Source organism: Falco naumanni, chromosome 4 (genome assembly GCF_017639655.2).
Source record: "Falco naumanni isolate bFalNau1 chromosome 4, bFalNau1.pat, whole genome shotgun sequence".
Classification (NCBI taxonomy): Eukaryota; Metazoa; Chordata; class Aves; order Falconiformes; family Falconidae; genus Falco; species Falco naumanni.
In genome coordinates, this window is record NC_054057.1 from 21,426,835 (window position 1) to 21,451,160 (window position 24,326).

Genomic DNA, 24,326 nt, shown 5'->3' on the forward strand with positions numbered 1-24,326 from the left:
GATCTTGGCTTCTTAATGCAACCAAGTGTTTCTCTAGCAGGGATAAAGGCAGGGGAGACCGGGACAGTAGTATCAACGATTCTACTAAAATCTACAGTAACTGCATTCCAAAAATACCTTTGTATCTGTTTTATTTCACTTTTATTGGAACTGATCCTTAAGTAATAGCATGGGCTATCAGCTGTTTCTCAGAGTTTGGCTGAACACTAGACATTACATCTTTCTTCACATTGAAGAGCAGCATGACATTGAAGGCAGCAATTAGTTGCATTGGCTTCAATATGCAGATTGTAAAATAGCTGGTAAGATCTGCTGTTAGTAAAGTTGCTGTGGTTGTCAGAACTGAGCATGACTATGTTCTCCTTCCCTTGCAATGGCGTGAGCCTTAGAAGGCAGCCCTGTAGTAACGGCACTGCATTTCCCCCGACTGGGCTTAGTTCTTCAACAGAAAAGATGTAACAAGCTAGCTCCTATGTTCTGTGCAAAAGTGTTCCTGTTTAATACATTGACAAGCAGAAAACTGACAATTTTAAGGATCTTTGGTTTCCTGAGGAATTTATAGGAACAGAGGAATGAGTCAGGCTTTCTAGCCATCTTAGTACATCTCGGTGGGAATGCTGGAGAAAAACACTGGCCTCACAAATGCACCTGGAGGAAAGCTTTTATTGCCCTCTACATCATCACAGGTACAGTGAACATAAATGCTGCAGGCACTTATTTCCATTCTTACGGCAGTGTTTTGCCCCATACTGAGCAAATGCTTTACCCCAATAAGTCTACTACCAACTTTTTCACAGAAACCTGAAAGGAACTGATTCCTTGAACTTGGAGATAAAAGAGTTCGGAGTCCCAAACCTGAGAACTTCTTGTCTGTTGTGAAAACACTTTCTCTGTCAAATTGCCAGATTTAAGGTTTTGCTCAGCTTAAAAAGGTATCTCTAAACAAGATGATGTTCATGATCATTACAATTATTTTCTTTCCTCACAATGTGCAGGTTTTCAGTCTGTGTCACAGTGCTGGTGGGGGGGCCTGCTGGATTTGTTCCATTTTTGTACATGTGAACTTGAGAGTTTTTATGTGTGTCTCAATTCTTATTTCAAAAATATTACATTCACTTTTAAAATTGTGTTTAATTGACTGTTACAGCACACATCACTCCAGAATATTTAAATCCTGATTTGGTGAATACATGAGAGTTGCAATAAATCATTGAAAGTAAAAATGAACAAATACCTGTGCATTTACAGCACAGGAATGCTCCTAATTAAGCCTTAAGCGCAGTGACAAAATGCATCTGTGCTTTATATGTCAAAAGCCCCATTACACCTCTAAACTTCTGCATGCGTAACTACTTTTAACATGAACACCTTCCTCATTTTGCTATATAGACTTTGGATTAAAATCCAAGGTATGTAGCCTTACTCCTTTTGCCCACCTCAGTTCAATACTCAGAAAAATTATGAAAACCAGACTGATATAAAAACACTAGCAGTAAAGCAAAACAAGCCCTATGCACTAATGCCAGCAAACTATTTTGGTATTTTTTTTGTTGTTGTTACACCTAACACTGAAAGCAGGAGAGTCTGTATGGATAAGTATATAGCAAAGCAAATTGAAGACGGACCATTTATGCTTTCTTTCCTTGTTGCTTGGTTGGAGCCCACATTCTGTACATGAAGAGGAGGACGATGACGTAGTACATGGAGCTTTTCAGCAGAAGGACGATGTACACTAAATACGCTGTCCTGTGGAACAAGTGATCTGGAACAAACATAAGACAAAAAAGTCTGGTTTGATGTCAATACTGTACACCCTCCTAAATGACAGGTAGAACTGGGACTGTGTAGTCTGTTTACTGCTGCAATTGCATTAATTCCAGTAGACAGTGGGTAAATACATATGATATCTGACTGTCCCTTGTTTCTTTTTTTTATAAAAACAATATATATAAATTTATATAAACCCACTGTTTATTAGCAGTGGGTTTGCACTGCTAATAAGCTCTAGACCAAGTGGATTTCTGCCTCCATGCCACTGGCTTGTTATTCTCTGCAAAGGCAAGAACATAATTGTAGCACTTCCAGCATGGATTACTGGTAGCACCATGTTTACCTGAATCCTTTTGTGAGGGATTTTTTGAGCATAAGTGCTCATGATCTTTCCTAAATCCCTCTTCAAGCTAAAAGAAAATTTCTTTGTCCTAAGTGCTGGGCAATTGCTAGGCTGATGGAGCATCAGCTGAAGTGTTGAGCATTTAACTACTTCAGATCTTTCTAAAAGTGATGCTTAATGTGGGCTAATAATCTAGTAGCTGAACAGCTTCTGTAGCATCCTAATAAAGCTCCTAATAATGCTACCTAATAAAGGTAGGAGAGGCCCTTGTAATCCACAACAGAAGTGAATTCAGAGTAGCACTGAAGCATTTTTAAATTACAGACTCCAGACTTAAAAGATTTCCTGTACGCTATTTAGATAATTTTCATGATGTTTTGAGCATATGTAGCAATCTCTAACTCTTGCATGATGTGCCTCGCTTTCCCACGGTTTAATACTTTTCAATTACCTCTAATAAAAACAGTGCCGTTTCCAGGATGTGTGCTGCAGTCCTCGTCCTGAAGTGCATTTTTTTTAGAATCTAGTGGAAAAAGATTGCCCCAGTTAAGCTTTTCTTTCATTTTAACAAACATGAATTTAGAAATGGGGGGGGGGGGGGGGGGGGGGGGGAAGAGGCAGTACAGCAACAGTGAAATGGAAAGTTAATATTAAACAACAAAACAAAGATGTTTAAGATCTGTCTGCAGAGCAGAGAATACAAGTAGGATTCATTTGCAGAGAGAATTCGAAGTGGGGAAATGCTTATAGAGAAGTGACTGGGTATTTGTTGCCCGAAGTGGGAGGTTTGCCTTTGCCCTTTCAGGAATGTCTCTATTAGGCTGTCACATGGCAGAGTCACTTTTATTTGGAGTTGCAATTAATTTGACCACCTGATCTTGTCACTGAGGTAGCTGGAGTCTGCCTTCATAATGTACTGTTGTTGAAAAGGCAGAATAATTTACATTGGAAGGGACCCCAGTTAGTCTGTTACTTGAATGGTTGCTCAACACTAAAGAGTAATCTTGAAGAGAGTACGATCTAAGGTTCCCTGTTGGGAATGTGATATTTTGGTGGTGGTGGTTCTCTAAAATAAGCACTTGTTCTGCTTCAAGCAGCAAATTTGTGTTTGTTCTTGGTTACACTGTTTGCATGCGTTAATACATAGGCTTAAAGGCATTGGTACTACATCCCTAAATGCATCCTCCACCTAATTAAACTTAAAGCATATTTATGTCAGAATATACTTTGAAGGTTGAAATGTAATGGTTATTTTGTGGCCATGCTGTCACTTACTGGAGTTACATTAATTTATAGTAAGTTGAACAGAGGTAGGTGCTCAGAAAAGATTAATTTAAACCAATATAGGCAGCTTTTCTTAAAGATTTTACTGTGATTTAAACAATTTTCATTGATGATGGGTTACTTTTTCTTTAAAATGGCACTGTTTTTCAGATTTTGCTTTGCATAGTCAATCTTTCCACAATTAAATGATATGTCTTATTTTCATACATAGTTATTGCCTTACTATTGCTGACTATGGTTAAGTAATATATTTAAACTTTGCTCTACATCCCCAGCAACCTCATTTTTAAATCCTTAGGGTTTTTTTTTTTATCGCTATGACTAATGTCGGGGGGTATCAGGGGGACTTAGACCTGTAAGCCATGGGTAACAGAGAGGTAATACCGTTTTCAGAAACTTCTGTAGACTAGAAAGTAACCGACGCGGCTCAGTGCAGACCTTGTGGAGCTACGCTAGGTAACCCCCGATGATGATCAAGAACTGCTCTTTTCCTATTACAAAGGGGTGTTCGTCTTCCCTGGGAAAAATGTGATAGTTTTTTAGCTACTGTTGTGCCAAGGAGCACAGGTGGTTTCATGAAGAGTAATAGAAAGCATTATTTCTATAATTGTGTTGCAAAGAGAAAGTGACATCTATTTTTAACATTATTTTTAACATGTAGTATATACCTCGTGTCATCAGTGAATGCTGTTGGCTTTCGTGTTCGTATTTGCAGTAATAGTTCTTGTGTTTGTTCTCCGCTGGTACAGTTAACCAGCTGCCGACTGAGTATTCATCCCCTTCTGCGGGCTTCCAAGTGTCTCCTTTTACTACATTGTCTGTTATCTCCTTATTTTCTTCATCGGTCCATGTCACCCGAATAACTTCTGGGTAGAATTTCTCAATAAGGCAAACATATGTTATCTGATTTTCATGGGTCTTCTGCAGGATTTCAGAGTTTTCTGGTGGGGAGCTTCCTTTGTCTGGATTGGTTATTGGAAGAAAAAAAATTAACAAAAAGTGTTGGAAGATCAGTAGCACAGAGCAAATAAATACACAGCCACAAAATACGAATTTTAAGAGAAACAACCTAAATGTCTTATTAATAAATGTTTTAGCTCTCTAATTTGTTATGGAATACTTGGTATGGGAATAGAATTGTTTCATGTATGGAAGGAATTTTAGGTAATGGGATGGATGAGTTACAGCTGTTTCCGTCCTTGAAGTAAAAAAGTATTTGGCAAGCTGGATGCACCTGGCATTCAAACACACTTTGTATTAAAGCCCAGATGGCAAGTTTTACTTTTCAGTCAAACCCAGTTACAATACTATTTAGAATACCTGGAAATAGAAAATATTACTTTCAACCTTACTTTTAAAAATGTTGTTCTGTAGAGAACTAAAACGAATAGAAGCTTTTATGAATATGGTACAGAAAATCAAGCTCAAAATCGGAAGGTAAGGCTCAATTCAAATATTCTAAACTCATTTTAGTTTAGATAATATAGTCTTCTACAATCTGAAGAAGGTTTGATCTAAGCTTTAATCCTGTACCATGTGCATGGGGAAACATTATCTAAGTCCTAAATTGTTTAGTGAACACTAACATCTAGACTGCTTCATTCCTGCTTCTTGTCAAGCAGCACATTTGATAGAGGAAGGCTAGAGTAGACTAGGTCTGCTCTGTAATGCTAGAGTAGATTAAAAAGTATCTCACAAAAGATTTTTTGAGTATTTAATTAGAAAAATAAATTTAACTTTGGTTAATTAAAACTTAGAAACCTACTCAAAATGTTTTAAAGGTTATTTTTTAGAAATGTTAAGAAACTGAAGTATTGTTGAAAATACTAATAATCTCCCTTGAAACGGAGATAGAAGACTTGAGGCAACTACGTGAAAGCCTATATCCCAGAGCCTTCCAAGCAGCGCTGCTGTCAGAGCGCCTATTTGTCTGCACAAGTCTTTGGCAATTACTAAGTAGTCGTAGTAGTTCCTGAAAGAGCTTTGTTCATTTCTTTGGTAAGAGGAATTCAATATTGCTCTATACCGGTTATGCAAAAACAACTGCATGAAGATTTTGTCTGTAGTTTGTTAAAGGTAGGCCACCTACTTTCCAAATCTTTGCAGTTTTATGCCCCCAGTATAACTCCCCACTGCTAATTAATGAACATCTGCTTTATTTAAATAATTTTTTTAAGCTGATATTAATTTTGTGATTTTTTGCGTAGAGGAAAAAATGCAACAAATGTTAAATATCAAAACAAACCAAAGCTGTTGTTGTCCAGGGCATTGATTGAGCTACCATATTTCCTCTAGATATTTTTTCCTAGAAAAAAATATTTTTTTCTGGGATGCTGACTATTTTTGACGACCCGATTTAAAAATATATGCATGCTAGACCGCTATTTAACTGAATTAATGAAAGGCTATGACTGAACGGTCATGACTTCTCTCAAGCCTAGTGGAGGGGCTTCTGCTCATTTTGGTCCTAATCCTCTGCATGTTGAGGTCACTGTTACCCACTTAAATGGGTGTGGGATCAGGACTGTTCACTACCCAGGATTTCCCCCTGCATTTTAATCATCTGATTATTTATTGTCTGCCTGCAGATAACCGGTGCTGCAGTGCATCCAGGAGAGCTCAGTTACTCTTGGCTGGAATAAGTCAGCTTTGTTAAGACAAATCCATGGGGAAGGATCTTCCCCTTGACCAGACAGAGAGATGCAGAGGTTCAGCCGTGGTTTAGGTGACTTGTTGGCACTCACAATGTTTTCCTGTGTAGCACCTCTGTTCCCCCTGCTCTGAGGCCAACGGGCGATCTACAGCCGCGTTCCTGGGTTACCCTGAACCTGCTGCTCTTGGCAGTACGCTTTGCACAAGGCAATGACCTGGTGTACCCCTGAGTATCCAAAGTAAGTTACATTTCAGCAATTTATGGTTTATGTGAAGTCCTATAGTTCATCCTGACCTCTTCTATGCAAGCACTTGGGTGCTAAAGAAATTAATTCTGCTACGGCAGCGTCCACATCACTTTTCTGTATTATACTTTTAAATCTCTATTTTAACCTGCATTATAATTCTAAAGTAGCATATCACATTCCCTTTCATCTAGATGCTGGATTATCGGAATAATAAAATAATATTTTTATAGATATTAAAAAACTTACCAGAAACAATAAGCTTTGTGCCAGTTCCAAAGATCATGTTAGAATAGCACTGTATACAAGCCCTTTGTAAAAGCCCATCTAGTCTCAATGTTCATAAAACCTCCTCCTGCATCCCAGCCTAGCCTCATTTTCTTATTAGAAATGCAGCTGTTTCTTTTGACACTGATTTCTATGATTAAAACTTCCTTTACAAAAAGGCGTATGCATGAACCTGTGTTTGCTCATGCAAGGGATTTCACTTATGTTCGTTTTTGAGGTTTAAATAAATAAGCTTGCATGTACGCAGAATCTCAGGATTTGAAATACTGACAAAATGGGGGATGGAGCCCTAATGGACCTTCAAAATCACAGAAATATTTAAGCAGATCCTGTGCACCTGAGATCTGTAATTTTCTAGACTGAGACTCCTTCATCATCCCCTGAGATTTCTATGGAAAACATGAGGAACAGTAAAGGTTATCACCTTGACAACATGGTAAAGAATGTGTTTATATGTATGTTCATGTACATTTGTATATGAATATATATCCTATAACAAGAACCTAGCACTGCACCGGTTCAAGCTGATCTTCCTGGGCCACAGCTTTAGGATCTGAACATCTGCTCTATCTAAATAATTTTTTAAAAGCTAATGCTAATTTTGTGTTGGTTTTTTTTTTCTTTTGGGGGGGGGAAAAAGGCAACAGATATTTATTGTTGGCATATTTTTGAAGACATTCTGTGTATTTGCCAGGTGGAGATCTTGATAAAGACAGGAAAATGGAATCACAAAATACTCTGGACTGCAAAGGTTGGCAATGTTGTTCTTTTAATACTAGATTTGTTTAAATGTTTGAATTAACACATCTGGAAAGGAGGAAACAAAACTAAACTGAAGCAGAAGAGCATGTTATATCTAGATTATATTTCTATATCCAAATAGCATATCTATCCATACCAGGGTTGTCATAGGTGATGTGCTTTGTGAAATGTGCTCAGTGTGAATATATTTTAAATGAAAAGTGAGCTGCTTCCACAAGCTAACTGTAGGTAATCTCCATTTTTATTTGCCTCACTGGATTAAACCTTATATTATTAGGAGGAGTCCAAATCATCCAGATTTTGTCCACACAAAGAAAGCATTTTGATATTCATGGAATCATTTAGGTTGGAAAAGACCTGTAAGATCATCAAGTCCAACTGTTAACCCAGGACTGCCAAGCCCACAGCTGAACCATGTGTCTAAGCACTGCATCTACACATTTTTTGAACACTTCCAGGGATAGTGAATTCACCACATCTCTGGGCAGCCTGCTCCAATGCATTATTATAAAAGTAGATAGTAAATTTCAGAATCCATTTCAGTTAAACATGGAATTCTGCCGTGCGTGCATAGGCAGTGCTCATGGGCAACTGTTTTTGTCTATGCTTAACTGCAAGTGAAGACTAGATACAGTTTTCAAAACTGACTTTTGTTATACAGAAGGTACTGCTTAAGACTATTTTTTTAAAGGCAGCAGAGAGATTTTAGGTGTTCATCTCCTTACAGCACTGTTTTTAAATTCCTGTGTAAATCACTACTGCTGAATTTGAGCAACTAGATGGACAGGGTTTAAAGGTTGGTCTGGCTGAGTGGTGCAGTGTTTATGCATTGTGAGAAAACACATTAATTCAGACATGTATTTTTGTTAAAAAGCTTCCACTTTAAATGATCTGACTACTCTAGACCAATCTTCTGCATTTCATTCCCCCTAAAACAGCGTAGTGATTCTTTGAAGTATTTCATACTCGTTGTTTAAAAACAAAGATGACTTAAGCATAAGGCTATCTACTTTCCAAAAGATAACCTTATGAGTTTCTTTAATTTTGGAGACTTATCATTGAAATGAAGGTGTGGACCAAATTCTGTTGTACCAGAAATAAAATTGCTAACACTGTTAGGGTTCTCTAACATTAATTTAGGGATTAACTTTGTCTTCTTTGTGCATCAGTCCTCCCAGGGATGCAGGATTAAACTAATTTCTGAAATTATTTATTTGTTCCAGGAGAGTTGTGTGTGTTCAGAAGACCATGATGTAGCTCCTGTACCAGTGACATTGTATTCTGCAAAGCCTCATGACTAGGTTAGATGTTTCTTTTAGCTTTTCAAAGCTTAATAAATTACGCTGACTAATTTTGGTAGGCTAAAATTTAATTGTCTAGTTTGATATTATGCTCTTGGATTATCAAATCTAAATGGAGAGGCAGAGGGAGATGCTTCTAGCCGCTAGTTCATCCTGTCCCGTTTAGAGACTGCTACTAAGATAGAATAATTTCCACCTTGGTAATTGCCAATGTCTTTCCATTTACCATAAAATGACCCTAGATGCTTAGCTTCAATGAAACACCTAAATCATACCACAATACTCACAATATGACACCAAACCAGTCTCAAATTCCAGCCTTTCTGTTATCTGAAATTTTGTAAGTCTTGAGCAACTTTCTTTTGGTCAGAACTAATTAAAAGAGGCCAACAAGAACAAAATCAAGTTAATTACAAGTTGATGGGAGTTTGCTTTTTTGCATAGTTGACTCTTTAATTATAGATCTGGGAAAAGATTTTGCTCAAGCTCAGATCCTGATGATTCAGTTGAATTAAGGTCACTTATCTTAAGTCCTGATTTTCTCCATTTCTTTCCATTACGAGTAACTTACTGAGTTAGTGTTAGATAGCCACCTCTGAAAAGACAAGCTGTGATGAAATGCCAGCTCTTAAGCATGAGGTAACTACAGCCTTTTCTCATTCTTTTATTCTATTAATTGGTCAGAAGCCTTGGCCACATAAAGAGAAAATCCTATATTATTAAAATTAGAGTGCTGCTTTAAAAGAATTTATTTTAAACTGTAGATACTAAAATCACGGCAACTACCTGATTAGCAAGGTAAAAATTTTCACAAAAACCAACACACTTATCCTGACATGGATGTTCCTGTTGAATTATAGTTATGATTTACTTAGTCTTTCTGACATAAATAATTAAAAACAATCTTTCCCTAATATGCTAATATAAGTTTATGTGTTTAATCAAGCTTAAAACATTTTGTAGCAATAGTTCCTCTTCCTTGTGTTCGTGTAGTTGTTTACTCTAGGATTATGGCATTTAAAGCACATTTAATGGGAAAAAGAAGATTTTTGACCTCCACTTCCCATTAAAATAAATGTCTCTCAGGAAAGGCAAAAAAAATAATAATCAGTTCTTCATATTAATGTTATTAAGGAATAAGAAGAGCATTTGGAGGTACTAATTGATTTCTACTTGCCAAAGTTATGTGTACGTGACAAAAATTATTACAGACAAGTTATTTCACATTTACTAGTTTAATTAAAAAAAGATTTTGGCAATGGCCATTGCATATTTTTCTTTGTATGTGCATTGGGAAGAGATTCTCTCTTTTTTTTTGTATGCTTAATCCACAGCTGTTTAATTCCTTGCTTATTCCTTCAGTACAGCTGGAGGAAAGAACAATGGCTATGGAAACTACTACAGGCCATTTTCCACCACATTTCCAAAGAGGACTATGATCAAAAGTGGCTCAAAATAGCTCCTTCTCAGAAATGTTTGCGATTCTAAACCACTGCATTACAAATACAACAAAGCTCGTTGTAGGAATGGCAAGTTAGGGAGGAGAATCCTGCACAAGGATGGTGCCGACTGAGGCTCTCACCAGGCTCAGTACCCTCTGGGACACTATATCACTCATCTATATGACCACCCCAAAGGGTCATCTGTATGACCACTTATACCTTACGGTATGGAAAAAAGCATGTAACTTACCTGACACAATGACTTTTGTACCCGTGCCAAACACCTTGTAGTAGTAATCACACTGAGTAAAGCCTTTGCAGTAACAGTGCAGCTCAGTTAGCTTTATATGGGTAAATAGTATTCTTTAAAGAAAATCAGATTTGCCGTATAATCAATTTTTTGACCCTAGAAAAGTAGAGACGGAGCAGTTGCCTAAGCTAAATTAAAAAAAAAAATGTTAAAAAATTAAAGGTGTGGAGATATTTAAGGGCATGTATGTTGTTAAGTGGACAGGATTCATCTGAACTAATTTTAGTCTTTTGAAAGTTTAAATGGACAGTGCAGATAGAGCACCATGGCTCCGTCCGCTTTCTGGAGAGGGACAGCACCAGCAAAGGATCTGTTTGATCAGATACTGACCAAGTAGTTTGCTCCTTATACACCCTCATAAATTGAGACTTAGAACTGGTGAACATGATGCTGAGATCTGAGCAGCACAAGACCCCCGGCCAATATTTTTGTTTTCAGGAACATGAAGCAAAACCCTGGATGAGTTGAAATCTAACCTCCACTAACCAGCTGCACCATTTTCAGATGGTCAAAATTAAGCAAACTGTTTTTATCTCAGGCGCTTAACTGAGCTAAAACACAGGCAAGTATCAAAGCACCTGAAGTTTACTAGAAGCAAAATTATTTTGGTAAGTATGTCAAAATATTTTGAGTTTGGCATTCTTCCTTAGTAATAACTGACAATAATAAAGATTTTTCTGCAAAAGAAAGGAAGAGAGAGCAGCCTTTCAGCTGTGCTTATCTTCAGACAGTTCTGGGCATATCTCAGATAACTCCTCTCATTTGGTATAGTCAGACCTAGTCCTAAGGGAAAACATTCCTTTTCGAAGAATCTGAGTAACCCAAAGGTTTGACACTTTTTTTTCCAAATGAATCAGAATTATCACAAAGAATATGATATTTAAAGACAATAGCATCTTTCAGTTCTCCAAATGCTATCTTTGCCATATTTAAATTGGTCTTTAAAAATAAAATTGTAATAATGGGATTAGTTATAGGTCTGTGCTGCAGTAGCTGTTGTGATTCCCCCATTTCATTCATAAATACAAAACAATTATGTTTTGTTCTAAGAGGAAAATCCTGTAAAGCATTCTGAAGGGTTAAAACTAGCAGGAGCTGAAATAGCAGAGCACTTCACACAGCCAGTATCTAGCTGTATTGAAAAACATTTCAGAAGTAGTTAAGTTTTACATTTTGTACTTACTTGAAACAATAAGTTTAGTTCCACTTCCAAATACTTTGACATCAGCATCCCACGGTCTGATAATGCTTAGTAATATCCCCTGCACTGCACTTCACTTGCACAGACTACAGAAAAAGACTGTCTGCTTTAGAAGCTGTTGGTAAATCCTCCCCAGTGCAACAGCTGGATTTTTCACATTGACTAGAGTGCCATTTTGAGAAATACTTCCATTTTTATACTGAGTAAAAAGTTAAGGTTTTTAAACACAGCTTTTTCCGAGAAGAAAGCAGTGCCGTGCTTATTTTATAACCATGTTCTAATCCTTTTAGCTCTGGGATTTCTCTAACAAAGATCTGTTTCCTCTGCTCTGCTAGGTTTTCTCTGAAGTAACCTCTTTTTGCTGTTCTAAGAAGAAATGTGGTCATAATATGATTCCCAGAGGAAAATAAGAAAGTTTACTCGTTATTTGTTGTTTTAAACACACAGGTAAACATTTTTTCCCCCCAAAGTGTCCTGTCTTGTGAATTACTTTTTGTATGAAAGTACCTTAACAGGAGTTTCATCAGACTTATATTCTGAAGCCTATATTTTAAATGCAAAGTCTAAACAGAACTTACTGATGCCCATAACTAAGTTCATGCCTTTGGTAAGTGGTTACACTGTTGTCTTTTTGGTAAAAGCAGCTGCCTTAATACACAGGCACAGTTTAATTGCAGACTTCAGCAGGGAACATTTGTGGTCAGAGGCATGGATAGCATTTTAAATTCCTCTGTAACGCTCCTCTGCTTTTTACATTTTGTCTTAATTGTAGTCATGTTGACAATATAATGTATTTTCTGAGCAACATACTGTAGGCATTGCTATACGCTTTATACTGAAAGCTGCATTCATCCTATTGATTGCATAGCTTTGCCACAACTAAGAATAATACGAATGCAAAAGTAAAGTTACTTTCAATAGGGCCAGGAACTAGCAATTTATTACATCCCAGGCAATTTCCTTCCCAATCAACTTAGACTGAACCATCTCTATCAATACAAAACTTTTTGCATTTCTCACTTGCAGTTCTGAGAGTAAAATTTCAAGCAGTTCACTTTTCTTTCCCAGAACAGGAAAGAATCCATCCCAATATTTCAATTTTTACCTTTCCTCATTTTTCCATTCCTCCATCCTTAATAAGTACTCAGTAATCATTCTAGAGGCAATCTCTGTATTCATGAGGTCAATATATTTGTTGCCCATCTGCGGCACCATGCACAGTTCACAGACAAAACATGATTTATCAGGCAGAAATTAATTTTCCTACAGTCTCTCATTCTTAAATATCTGAGAACCTGAATAACTGTGAAAATCAGATCAATAGTAATGGTACTTACCAGAGATAATTAGCTTCGTTCCTGTGCCAAAGTATTTGATCCAGGTGGGCCACACTAGGTTTTGACTTTACAATAACTAACGTGCTCTCTTGCTATGCCATTGCTGAAGAAAATCTTGGATTTTTTTCCCAATCAGCTCCAGGAGACTGCATGAAGGCCTGGTCTGTGGCTGCTGGGAGGATGTCTGGAATTTCAAACTTGCATCTCCTTGGTTCAGGTGATATGTAATGTCCCTCAGAGCAAATAAATCTGTTTCCTGAAGTATTGTGTATTTGTTAGATAACCCCTTTACTGAACGCCTAAGAAACAGGTGAAAGTTTATCTTCAATTTTAGACATACAAATAGGTCTGGTTTTGCTTAACATGTTTAACATGCAGATTTGTGCATGTTAATAAACACGCACCTTCAGGTGACTACCCTGCTCTTTCCCAAAGCTGTCTAACCCCTTTCACGTGCAATTGTGACATCAAGTACTACTAGCTTGGAGTTAATCGTTAGTTGTCCTAATACAATTCCGCAGAGGGAAAGGAGGAAGAACCAGCACCATAAGCATTGCAAAGGTGTCCATGTGCTGCAGGTTTCGTATTCTGCCCCCAGTATGTGGTTGTTGTCTGATCATCCCCCGGAATCACTCCAGGCTCTGCAACAACAGCTGTTTGCATACTAGCTGATGAGAAAAGGAGGCTTTTCCTTTGTTCGTGGGTTTCTTATGAAACAGCCCAAGATAACATCAGGGGAGTCACTGCTAGTGTTGATCAAACAGCCTGCCTGCTTAGTTTGTCATTTAAAAGAAACAGAGTACTTCTAGGATCTTGTGTGGTGTACCAACTGCAAAGCTATGTGAAGAAATTACAGTCTGTGGCTAGAGAGAGAAGCTAGCCTGAGGATGAAGGTTGAAGTAGGTGTAACAAGAAATGATCTGCTCTGAAGGTTCCTGCAGGAGCACTGTTACTGTACCCACAAAGCCACACAGGAGGGATGCAGGCAGAGAGCAGTGCTGAGCGGTGCTTTTCCTGATACGTCCTTAGACACATGATGGAGGAGGCCAGCAAATTTGCTGGGACTGTTGTATTATAGTCATGACAGTGAGTAACTGGGAGGTGTCATTAGAAGAAGCAAAGTGAAACACTGCATGTTGCTGACAGCTTGTCTAACTCCCCTCTGTGATCTGGGCTTGCAGGTATGAAGAGGCCAAAACTGACCTATAGCCATTTGGAGGCCAAATACATATTTAAAATCGTTGTGCCACCTTTTCATCCCAACAGACTAGTATTCTTACATTTTTTATTTATTTTTATATTTACATATATAATATATATATTATAATATTATATCTATTACGGCACCAAACTATAATAAAGAGTTACACTTAAATGAACAAAGTGAGGAAAGTATCAGGTTACCAGAGTAAAGATAGGTATCAAGGAGAGGCTTGATAGTAGAGGAAAAAACATCTATGGATTAATTTCTCAGGCAGGAGGATCAGCATATACCTTGAGGCAGTAGATAGGAAGGATGCATAGATGCATTGCATATGAGGCATAAGTATGAATAGTTGTTCTGATCTATTGAAAGCTCTTTTCTTTGGTACTAGCTTTGGTAACTCAGTCTACATATTTTCAGATGCAACACCAGTGAAACACAGGCAGTAATAAGCAAGAAGATGGGAAAAGGAATGATACAGATAAAAAAAAAAGAATGAAAATGCCCACCACAGATGTTGGGAGGAATACATAAAAAATCTTCCTCTACGACCAGCTACTGTCTTGTAAGCAAAAATAACACTCCTTTTCCTTCACTTAAAATTTTACGAATCTTCAGGCTAAAGCTCTGTATTTCAGTTTTCTTTCTAAGGCCAAATACTTTGAAAAGCTTTAGTACAACGTACTGACCCATTTCCAGCAACAACAATATGGAAAAATACCCCATTGCATTAAATAAATACTTGCACAAGTTTGTTGCCATGCTTGAGTGAAAGGGAGGAGAAGCTGGAATGGAGAGGATGGGTTAGCTCTTGGACCTTCACCGTTCTCTTTGCACTCTGCATTTGCTCAGTCAAAATCTCTGCTTTTGGTAGCTGATGCTTCTGAGGCCTCAGCTGGCACCGAGCATATCCTGCTTCTGCTGCGCCTGAGGCCAGGCGGCTCATCCATACCAGGAGAAGTGAGTTGGGATCTCTTAAGTTGTTTGTGGTTGAGACGCTGAAGGAGTATTTGTCTTGGTGATCTCTGACATCCTACCACAGTGACGGTACCAGTAGGCGCAATAGTAGGTTGCAGTGTCGGCTGGAGTGACTTTGTTTATTGTGAGAATACACAATTTCTGGCTAGAAATTTTTTTAATCATGTACTTCTGTGCTTGGAAGCCGTCATCTACTACTGTTCTCCCTGGGTGGTAGACAATCCTCTTTGGAGCATCATTTGGCTTCTGTTGATACCAATGTACGATGGTGTCACGAAGATCTCCATAGACACCTTTTAAGTCACAGTCCAGGCGCACGCTGTCTTTAGACTTGGTGATGGATCTAGGGCTCTGCACGGGAATTTCTTGTGCAAATGCATCTAGGAAAAAAAAGGAGGAGACATGATGTCATCATCTGGAGTTGTGGGATTTAGGAAGATGCCTGTTGGCACAGCCACGGGTGCCTGTGAGGAAAGGCAGGAAAATAAGGAAGGACTCACAGGACCAAGCGGCTGCAGCCAGGAGCGCTGTGAGCAGCAGCATGCTTGCTTGTCAGGCTCTGCTGTCGCTCACTGAGAGTCAGAGGAGAAGGAAAGCAGCGCTGGTGCAGAGTCAGCAATGCCGTGCGGCGGGAGGTGGGGTCTCCTTTGGGTGGCAGCTGGTGACACTGTGCATGAAGGCAGAGGAACACGTCCCCTGAGCTCTCACGGGGAGATGTGAGGGTGGGGGACTCAGCGAGAAGGGGAAGGAAGGAGGAGACTGTCCCCTGCATGGGGCTTTGCTCTGTGGACGGACCATGGAGGGCTGTTGTGAAGCTCAGGCAGTGCTGCTCCCCTGTGAGACATCCCGAGGGTGTGAGCGGTGGTGAAACCATGGGGGACGGGTCTCTTTGTGGTCCGCATCAATTTTACTCTCACAGAATGGGCATAGAGATGCCACATGCTCCGCTGAGTATGAGTTCTGCTTCAGGAAGCTCTCTGACGCCGTGGCAGGACCACACGGGAAGGTTTCTTGAGAAAGCCATCAATGTTGCCTGCAGAACCGATGGGTGCTGGAAGCCACTGTTCGTGGAGGGCAGAAGGCAACAACAAATAAGGGTGATTCACTGGACTCAGGAATCCCTTTGGAAAAATGCCGTGCGATCCTATGAACAAAGGCAGCACGAGAGAGCAGCGGTTCCTGGCTGAGCGCTCTGTCTCACACGGCTGACGAGCCCTGAGGATGCCAACAGGGTTCTGTGAAATCCCTGCGCACTTGCGTGCTGAAACTAAAGGCACAAGCCAGAAGTGTTCCTCTCTGGCTCTCCTGCGAAATGCTTGCTGTGCCCAGGGCCACAGGCTGGCTCACTGCACATCTGAAGTCCGTCTGTCAGAGTTGACGGTTTCAGCAAATCTTCCTTCCTTCCCAGCCCCCCTCTGTATCCTCTCTGCCTTCCCATGAAATGAAAGAAGGGGATGGTTACAGGCAGCACATCACCAGCTGCGGTAGGCAAGGGACTGTAAATCTCTGGTTCAAATCAGTCCGTGTGGGATTTGGTGATGTGCCAGTTAGGTATGTCCAGGGCCTTACTGCTGCCGACACGTAGAGCAAAGATGAGTACAGTGGGGGACTTTTCCTAGACATGCCAGGCAGCGGCAAGCCTGTCGTTCATATCACGAAGGTTCTTTCCTCAGCACGTTGTCTTTCTTCTTCTGCCTTCTCTTTCCTTGGGGAGAACCGTGGCTGCACTGGAAAGTCAGTGCAACGTTTGCTGCCCTCGGGGGCAACCAGACTTCTGCCGTGGCTGTGCAGGGAGCAACGAAGGTGCGGGTGAGTTTCCAATATTTGTGTGCTAATTCTTAAGGCAGCGGAGGCTTCCTTTGCCCTGGAAATAGTAGCTGTGTGTTTGAAGACCAGAGTGCTGGTGATGGCCCAGGCTTTGAAGGGACGGTTGTGCAGGGGTGCAGGGTTATCTGCTCTTGCTGGGTAGCAGCACAAGGTCTGTCTGCAGCTGAGACCAGATGGAGTGAGGAGATCAAGGCAGTGGCACAGTTGCAACCCTGTGGTTCACATGCCGAGGGAGGGTTTTTGCCTTGAGGATCTTTGACTTTCTGTCATGGTGAGTGACTCAGTATCCCAGTAGGCGCAGTAGTAGGTAGCAGCATCATCTGGAATGACATCTTTTATTGTAAGAACACAGCGGTTCTGGCCAGAAAGCTTTTCAACCATGTACCTGTGCGCTTGAAATCCACTTTCAGTGTGAGTTTTCCCTCCTGAAAAGTACAGAAACCTCTCTGGAGCTTTACCCTCCTTCTGTTGATACCAGTGTATGACTGTGCCATCAAAACTTGCCCCTAATATCTGAATTTCACATGTCATTCTTGTACTCTTTCGGAACTTGGTGATGGATCTAGGGGTCTGCACAGGATTTTTTTGTGCAAATGCATCTAGGAAAAAAAAGGAGGAGACATGATGTCAGTACCTGGAGTTGTGGGATTTGGGAAGATGCCTGTTGGCACAGCCACGGGTGCCTGTGAGGAAAGGTAGGAAAATAAGGAAGGACTCACAGGACCAAGCGGCTGCAGCCAGGAGCGCTGTCAGCAGCAGCATGCTTGCTTGTCAGGCTCTGCTGTCGCTCGCTGAGAGTCAGAGGAGAGTGAAGGGAGCCCAGGTGGGGACAGCGCTGTGTGGGAGGAGGAGGTGACTCCTTGGGCGGTCTTCAGCCAGGGGTCTTCTGCGCACATGCAGATGGGGCAGAGTTGCAGAAAAGCCTCTCCAGGCTGGCGAACGCTACGGTCGGTAAGGCGGCTGCGGTCCTGTCTGCCTTTCAGGTAACGAGGGGAAGGACGGTTCAATGCCGGAGTGTGGCCCCATCTCTCCAACTCGAGGCAGAGCCCCAGAAAGGGCTGCAAGCGAGAGCAGCTCCAGCTGTGTAGTGGGGTGAGAAGGTTTCAGCTGGAGGTCACCCTGGTATCGGCGGGTGCGTGCCCTCGCACGGAGGGCTGAGGGGAGCTGTGCAGTGTCCGAGCGGGTGGGAGAGATTCTCATTGTGCTATGGACTTGCTCAGTCAAAATCTCTGCTTTTGGTAGCTGATGCTTCCGAGGCATCAGCTGGCACCGAGCATATCCTGCTTCTGCTGCGCCTGAGGCCAGGCGGCTCATCCATACCAGGAGAAGTGAGTTGGGATCTCTTAAGTTGTTTGTGGTTGAGACGCTGAAGGAGTATTTGTCTTGGTGATCTCTGACATCCTACCGCAGTGACGGTACCAGTAGGCACAATAGTAGGTTGCAGCATCATCTGGAGTGATATCCTTTATTGTGAGAATACACAGTTTCTGGGTAGGAAACTTTTGAACCGTGTACCTGTGTGCTTGGAAGCCGCCATCTACTACTTTTGCCCTACCGTGGTAGAGAATCCTCTCTGGAGCATCATTTGGCTTCTGTTGGTACCAGTGTACAGCGACGTCACGAAGATCTCCATAGACACCTTTTAAGTCACAGTCCAGGCGCACACTGCCTTTAGACTTGGTGATGGATCTAGGGGTCTGCACAGGATTTTCTTGTGCAAATGCATCTAGGAAAAAAAAGGAGGAGACATCATGTCAGTACCTGGAGTTGTGGGATTTGGGAAGATGCCTTTTGGCACAGCCATGGGTGCCTGTGAGGAAAGGTAGGAAAATAAGGAAGGACTCACAGGACCAAGCGGCTGCAGCCAGGAAGGCTGTCAGCAGCAGCATGCTTGCTTGTCAGGCTCTGCTGTCGCTCGCTGAGAGTCAGAGGAGAGTGAAAGGGAGCCCAGGTGGGGAAAGCGCTGTGCGGGAGGAGGAGGTGACTCCTTGGGCGGTCTTCAGCCAGGGGTCTTCTGCGCACATGCAGATGGGGCAGAGTTGCAGAAAAGCCTCTCCAGGCTGGCGAACGCTACGGTAGGTAAGGCGGCTGCGGTCCTGTCTGCCTTTCAGGTAACGAGGGGAAGGACGGATCAATGCCGGAGTGTGGCCCCATCTCTCCAACTCGAGGCAGAGCCCCAGAAAGGGCTGCAAGCGAGAGCAGCTCCAGCTGTGTAGCGCGGTGCGAAGGTTTCAGCTGGAGGTCACCCTGGTATCGGAGGGTGCGTGCCCTCGCACGGAGGGCTGAGGGGAGCTGTGCAGTGTCCGAGCGGGTGGGAGACTTTCCCCCATATCACTGGGGACCTCCTTTGGTGTGCAGCACAGTCCCCTGGCTGTGACATGCCCGAGTGCCGGGGGTGCCCTGCACCGAAGCAGCTGGGTCCATCAGCCCGCAGCACCCGGGGCAGCTGCACTGCGAGGACGCGCCTCCACTTTGGGTTGGAGTGCGGGAGGAAAGCTACAGCTGCAGGCTCCTGGTTTCAGAGCTCAGTTGAGATGCCAAGGCTTCTGGGAAAGGAGGGCTGGAAAGGAAACGCGCGCCCTGTGAGGGCTGCTGTCAGCAGCTGTGGCAGAGGGGCATCTCCAGAAGCGGGGTGGGTGCGCTCTCTGCTCAAATCAATGTCCACAGTCTGTGGAACTGTAGAACCACCACCATGGAAGTATTTGTGCTCATTTTGAAGGTCCAGGTGCATTAGGGGAGTATCTCACTGGACACTGAGCATGTTACTCTCTGTCCTAACTCCTTGGAGTTAGGAGGCACAGAACCATTCCAGTTTTCTGACTTTGCTGTCAGGCAAATGCCAGCTTCCCTAGAACCACTCATAGATCGTAGCACCTGTGTGTAGGACTCAGTGTAGTAATCCAAAGGGCTTGAGAGTCTGTGCTTGCAAGGAGTGTAGCTTGTGGCTGAGGTTTTCCATTCTGTCCTGGACACAGGCGAGAACCTGTGACAATAAAGATCAGGGTTTCTGGGCTGTCGTAGGAACTTGTGATGACTGAAATGCAAAGGAAGAGAAAAGAAAAAGATGAAGGAGGCTGTGCAAGATCACCTGGTCTTCTTGCCTTCTGTTATATTCATATCTTTTTTTTCCAAGAGAAGGACTGAGGGGTTGGAGATACGTTTCCATGCTCCAAGGATTCATATAGAGAAGGGAAATTCACAGCTGGCATCTATTCACACACACGGGCAGGGCATGTTGACTGTCGGGTGAGTGCTTTCAGCACGATTAAGCCTTCCTTTTAAGAGCAATGTTTCATCATATATTTACTCTCAAGTGACTGGGACTCTCCAGTTTCTGGATGTTACAGGTGCGTGTGAGCGCTGAAATGAGATGATGGTTGTTAAGATCCTGTGTCTCACAGCTGTCATGAGGTAGTGTTGTTTTTCCTATCATGCTGTAGAAAATCATGAGGGGTGGGGTGGGGGGTGGGGGGTGCAATAGGGAAGCATCGGAACTTTTAGCAGAGTTCAGAGCGCAAAGTGTCTTTTTGTAGGGCTTATCTCTGCCCAGTTAACACTGTGAGGCTCTGATAAAACCAATATGCACAGTAGTAAGTGCCAGAATCCCTCGGGGTTAAATAATCTATTGTGAGATAAAAGAGGGGCTCAGTAGAATGCTTCCGAGCTTGGAATCTCCTTCTATTGCTATTGTCATCAAAAGTAGCTCTCTGTCTCCACAGGTAAAGTATCCTCTTTGGCGGCTCTCCAGGAAGGTGCTGGTACCAGTGCACGACATGTTCGTTGCTCAGTCGGCAATACATGCTGGCAGAGCTGCCCGTCACCTTCCTCTGCAGCGCTGGGGTTTGCACTGGCACTGCCTGTGCATCTCCACCTGGAAGGGGAAGCAGAGAAATCGGGTGAAGGGAGGAAACGGATGAAGTTTGGAGCCTGGGTTGTGTCCTCCGCCCAGGGAAAGGAGAGGGGAGAGGAAAGAAGGGCTTACGGGACCAAAATGAAGTTGCAAGAAGGACTGGGAGCAGGAGCGTGCTGCCCATGTGCGTGAAGCCTGGAAATGGAGACAGAAATATTATGGAGCCCTTCAGGTGGAGAAAGCCTCAAACGTCTGGGAGGAGGAAATGACTCATTCGGCACATCCAGAGGCCATTCTTCAACTCACTGCCAGGGAGGGCGTTACATTTACCGACAAGCTAAACCACAGCAGTAACAGTGTAGAAAGGACATGAAGTACTCAGTCTGAAATTACACTTCTTCATCTATCTGTCTATCTGCTGTGTTCCTCTCAGACTGCTGAGCTCACACATGAAAAGTCAAACTGTTCAATCCATCCGTTCCCAAGGATGCTGTCCTCTCCTCAGGCACCAGCTGTCCCAGAATCACGCTTCACCAGCCCTTCCTGAAATAAAGTGCCGGCTTTGGTAGCAGACCTTGGGTTATTCATCGTGAACTATCCTCTCTTCATCTTACCTGAAGCATCTCCAAGCCGTCTGGTCAGTCTTCCCCACCTACCCCAGACACGGTGAGGTGAAGCCGGGTTGGAGCAAGCATGACTCCCAACCAGCTGTTTTACTGCTGCCTGCTTTTTCTTGTACTTTCTGTCATTTCAGAGCCCTGAAAAGGTGCCCTGCCAAGCCTCCACAGCAAATGGTCCCTTGGGCAGCAGCCACCACACTCCAATGCTCTTCCCTGAGAGATTTCTCATTTTGTGGCCCAAGAGAAAGACTTCACTCTGGATCTCTTTTTGGTCTTTGTCAGCAGCAGCGTACCCAACTAACCGTCCTCTCACCACCGGCACAGAAAGCTGATATTCTGCTGTCCTTGCGACAGATACACCCCTTGGTGTCAGGTCCTGCAGTGTAGACATAGCTACAGAGAACAAACCTGACCCAGACTGTGAGCAGGCAGCTCCCGAGATGGAGACTTTGTCCTGATTATGTCCACTTAAGTGTAAAAGCCAGCAAGGAAGGTGTCTTCCAAGGCCAAACTAGAGCTGCAAGAAGAACCTGCAGCAATGATGTTTTCAGACAAGACGCCGGGGTCTGCAGGCACTTAGGTAATGAACGTGGAGGAGGAAAGGACTGTCCTGAGGGGGTGTGTGATGCACTCGCATTGCGTGAAACACTCACGGGGGCACAGGGTTGTGAGTGGCGTTGCCACATAAGTGAACTCTGACTGCGGCTCTGCTGCCAGCTGTCTGGCTGAGCGGTGCTGTCTCACCATGTCCATGCTGTCCCTGCTTTAGCCTGCAGCTTCCTCCTGTAAGCGGTCTTTGCAACCTTGTCTTGGGACCGTCTTTCCAGGAGTTGCTCAGTGCAAGAGATCCTTGCCTCTAAGAAGGAGTCCTCAGGGTTAACAGTGTTAAAAGCAGTCATTGTCATCACAGCCATCCAAGATGGGAGTGACCAGTGGTGAGTGTCACCAGTATCCTCATCATGACCTGGATCTGAAGTCTGCCAGGCTGGATCTTCAGAGCAAATGTTCCCTGCCGATGCTCCCTCCCTCCAAAGCCAGCGGTTCTTTTTGCTGGCTCAGACTACTTGGGAAAGCGTCTGTGCTATTCAAGGACGAGTCTGTGCTACTCTATAATTCGGGCATCAAAGCATCACCCACAGGAGTGCTCCCTTTCCCCAGCACAGCGCATTCTGCCAGCTGAGCTGCAGGACGCTGCATTTTGCTTCTTTTCTGTGTGTCTGTTACTTATGCTTGCATACTCAGCGTAAACCTGTTGGGATGTTTTAGAGGCAGGAGGGTGCGGTGGTGGTTCCCCGCATTTGAGAGAAAGCCGGCCGCTCAGGGTACAGGCAGCTTTCTGCACAGGCTGCCTGTGGTCTGCTAGTTCTGTGGTACCACCAGTAGGCACAGTAGTAGGTACCTTCATCACTGAAGCTGATGTCATTGATTGAGAAAGCACAGATGTTTGTCCCTTTCTTCAGGGCAGAATACTTGTTCCTGTAGGAGTTATCATCATAAGAAGCTTGTCCTGTTCCGATGTACAGAATCCGTTCGGGAGCTTTGGAGGGTCTGTGTCGGTACCAATGGATAAACGCAGTCTGGAAGTCAGCTATGCCCTCGGCTGCACACTCAATCCATGCAGTTTCAGCCAGCCTTCTGCTAACAGATACGTGGCTCTGCCTCAGAAGCACTTGCTCTTGTCCATCTAGAAAGAGGGAAAGAAACCAGAACAAACATTCTTAGCCTGCTACTCATTCTCACATGTAAGTAGGGGATGCCTCCTGCTGCTTCCCGGTGCCAGGGTGACATGGGGAACTTACGAGACCAGGCTGCAGCCAGGAGCAGGAGCAGGAGCAGCAGCATCCCGAGGGCTGTTGCTGGCCTCTGCCTCTGGGAGGAAGGAGACGGCTGTCCCGCAGGGACGGTGGGCTGCGGCTGAAGGAAGGAAATGACTCACTTGGGCATCACCCCAAGAGGCTGCCCTGGCAGCAGGCGGATGACGTTGAGATACAGCAGCATGACTGAACCCCGCTAAATGTTAACGGTCAGATTATAGCTTTTGCACCAGCGCCTCAAACTCACCTTCCCGCTCTTATGCGCATACAAATACAGTTGCTTTAACTCATTTAACATGTAATTTTGTGGTCTGAAGCAGATTTTACCCCTGCTGGCAGACTCAGTTGAAAGCTGCTAAACAATGCCTGGGGTCAGGTGTTGTTGCTCGGTTGCACCGCCCATAAATCAAACAAAGAAACAAACGAAAGAACTTGGAGCTTAAAGAACGGGAGGGGTCTTTAATTGCTGCTCATCACACAGGTCGAACTCCAAAGTTAGGGGAAACACAGAGCAGCCACTTGGGAGCTCAGGAGCAGTATTGCTGTGCAAGTGAGATGCTGCCCCCCAGAGTGGTATCTCCTAATGCCAGGTATTATTCAAAGCCACACAATAGCTTTACAGCCCTCCTAGGCTTAGTTTGAAATGAAGATGATTAGGGCAAGCAAAATGAGGAAATTATTCCATGTAGTTTAAAGTCATTCTTCACAGGCAAGTTGCTGCTGGTTCCCTCCGAAAGGAAACAAAACCACATCCCCTTTCTCTCTTGTCATAAGGTTATCTTTCTTCTGATGTCAGCCAGTTATTTCTTTTTCCACAGACTATCACATAGATCCGGGAACTGCTGCCTTACGGTTGTGGTTGTGACAGGAATTCGATCTTCCACTCTTCTGTGAAATGCAGCCGCTACCCCAGTGCTCACCATGCTCTGGAGACCCCGTACTGGAGACCGGTCCCAATGGGTCCTCGGGGATCAGAGCCCAGTGCTCCTCTGACTTCACCTGCCGGCTGTTTGGCCACAAACAGAACAGGGGTGAGATAAACCCTAATGTCTGTCCTTTTGCAAAACAGAAATACATATCTGTGCGTTGTGTCGTTGC

The 24,326-nt window shown here is 43.2% G+C and overlaps 1 protein-coding gene and 1 gene segment (V, D, J or C); both read right to left on the minus strand.

Moving 5' to 3' along the window:
- Nucleotides 1–645: 645 nt before the first annotated feature.
- On the minus strand, nucleotides 646–23,507 carry LOC121087334 (immunoglobulin lambda-1 light chain). Its single transcript, XM_040592246.1, has 6 exons — nucleotides 23,214–23,507; nucleotides 22,789–23,098; nucleotides 11,581–11,630; nucleotides 4,066–4,359; nucleotides 2,565–2,636; nucleotides 646–1,762 (listed from the first exon to the last, which is right to left on the minus strand). The coding sequence occupies exons 1-6, from the start codon at nucleotides 23,254–23,256 to the stop codon at nucleotides 1,629–1,631; spliced, it is 903 nt and encodes a 300-aa protein (XP_040448180.1). The 5' UTR covers nucleotides 23,257–23,507; the 3' UTR covers nucleotides 646–1,628.
- Nucleotides 16,903–17,752, minus strand: LOC121087335. The segment is given in 2 exon segments: nucleotides 16,903–17,543; nucleotides 17,664–17,752. Coding segments are annotated over 2 exon segments (423 nt in total).
- Nucleotides 23,508–24,326: the final 819 nt, after the last annotated feature.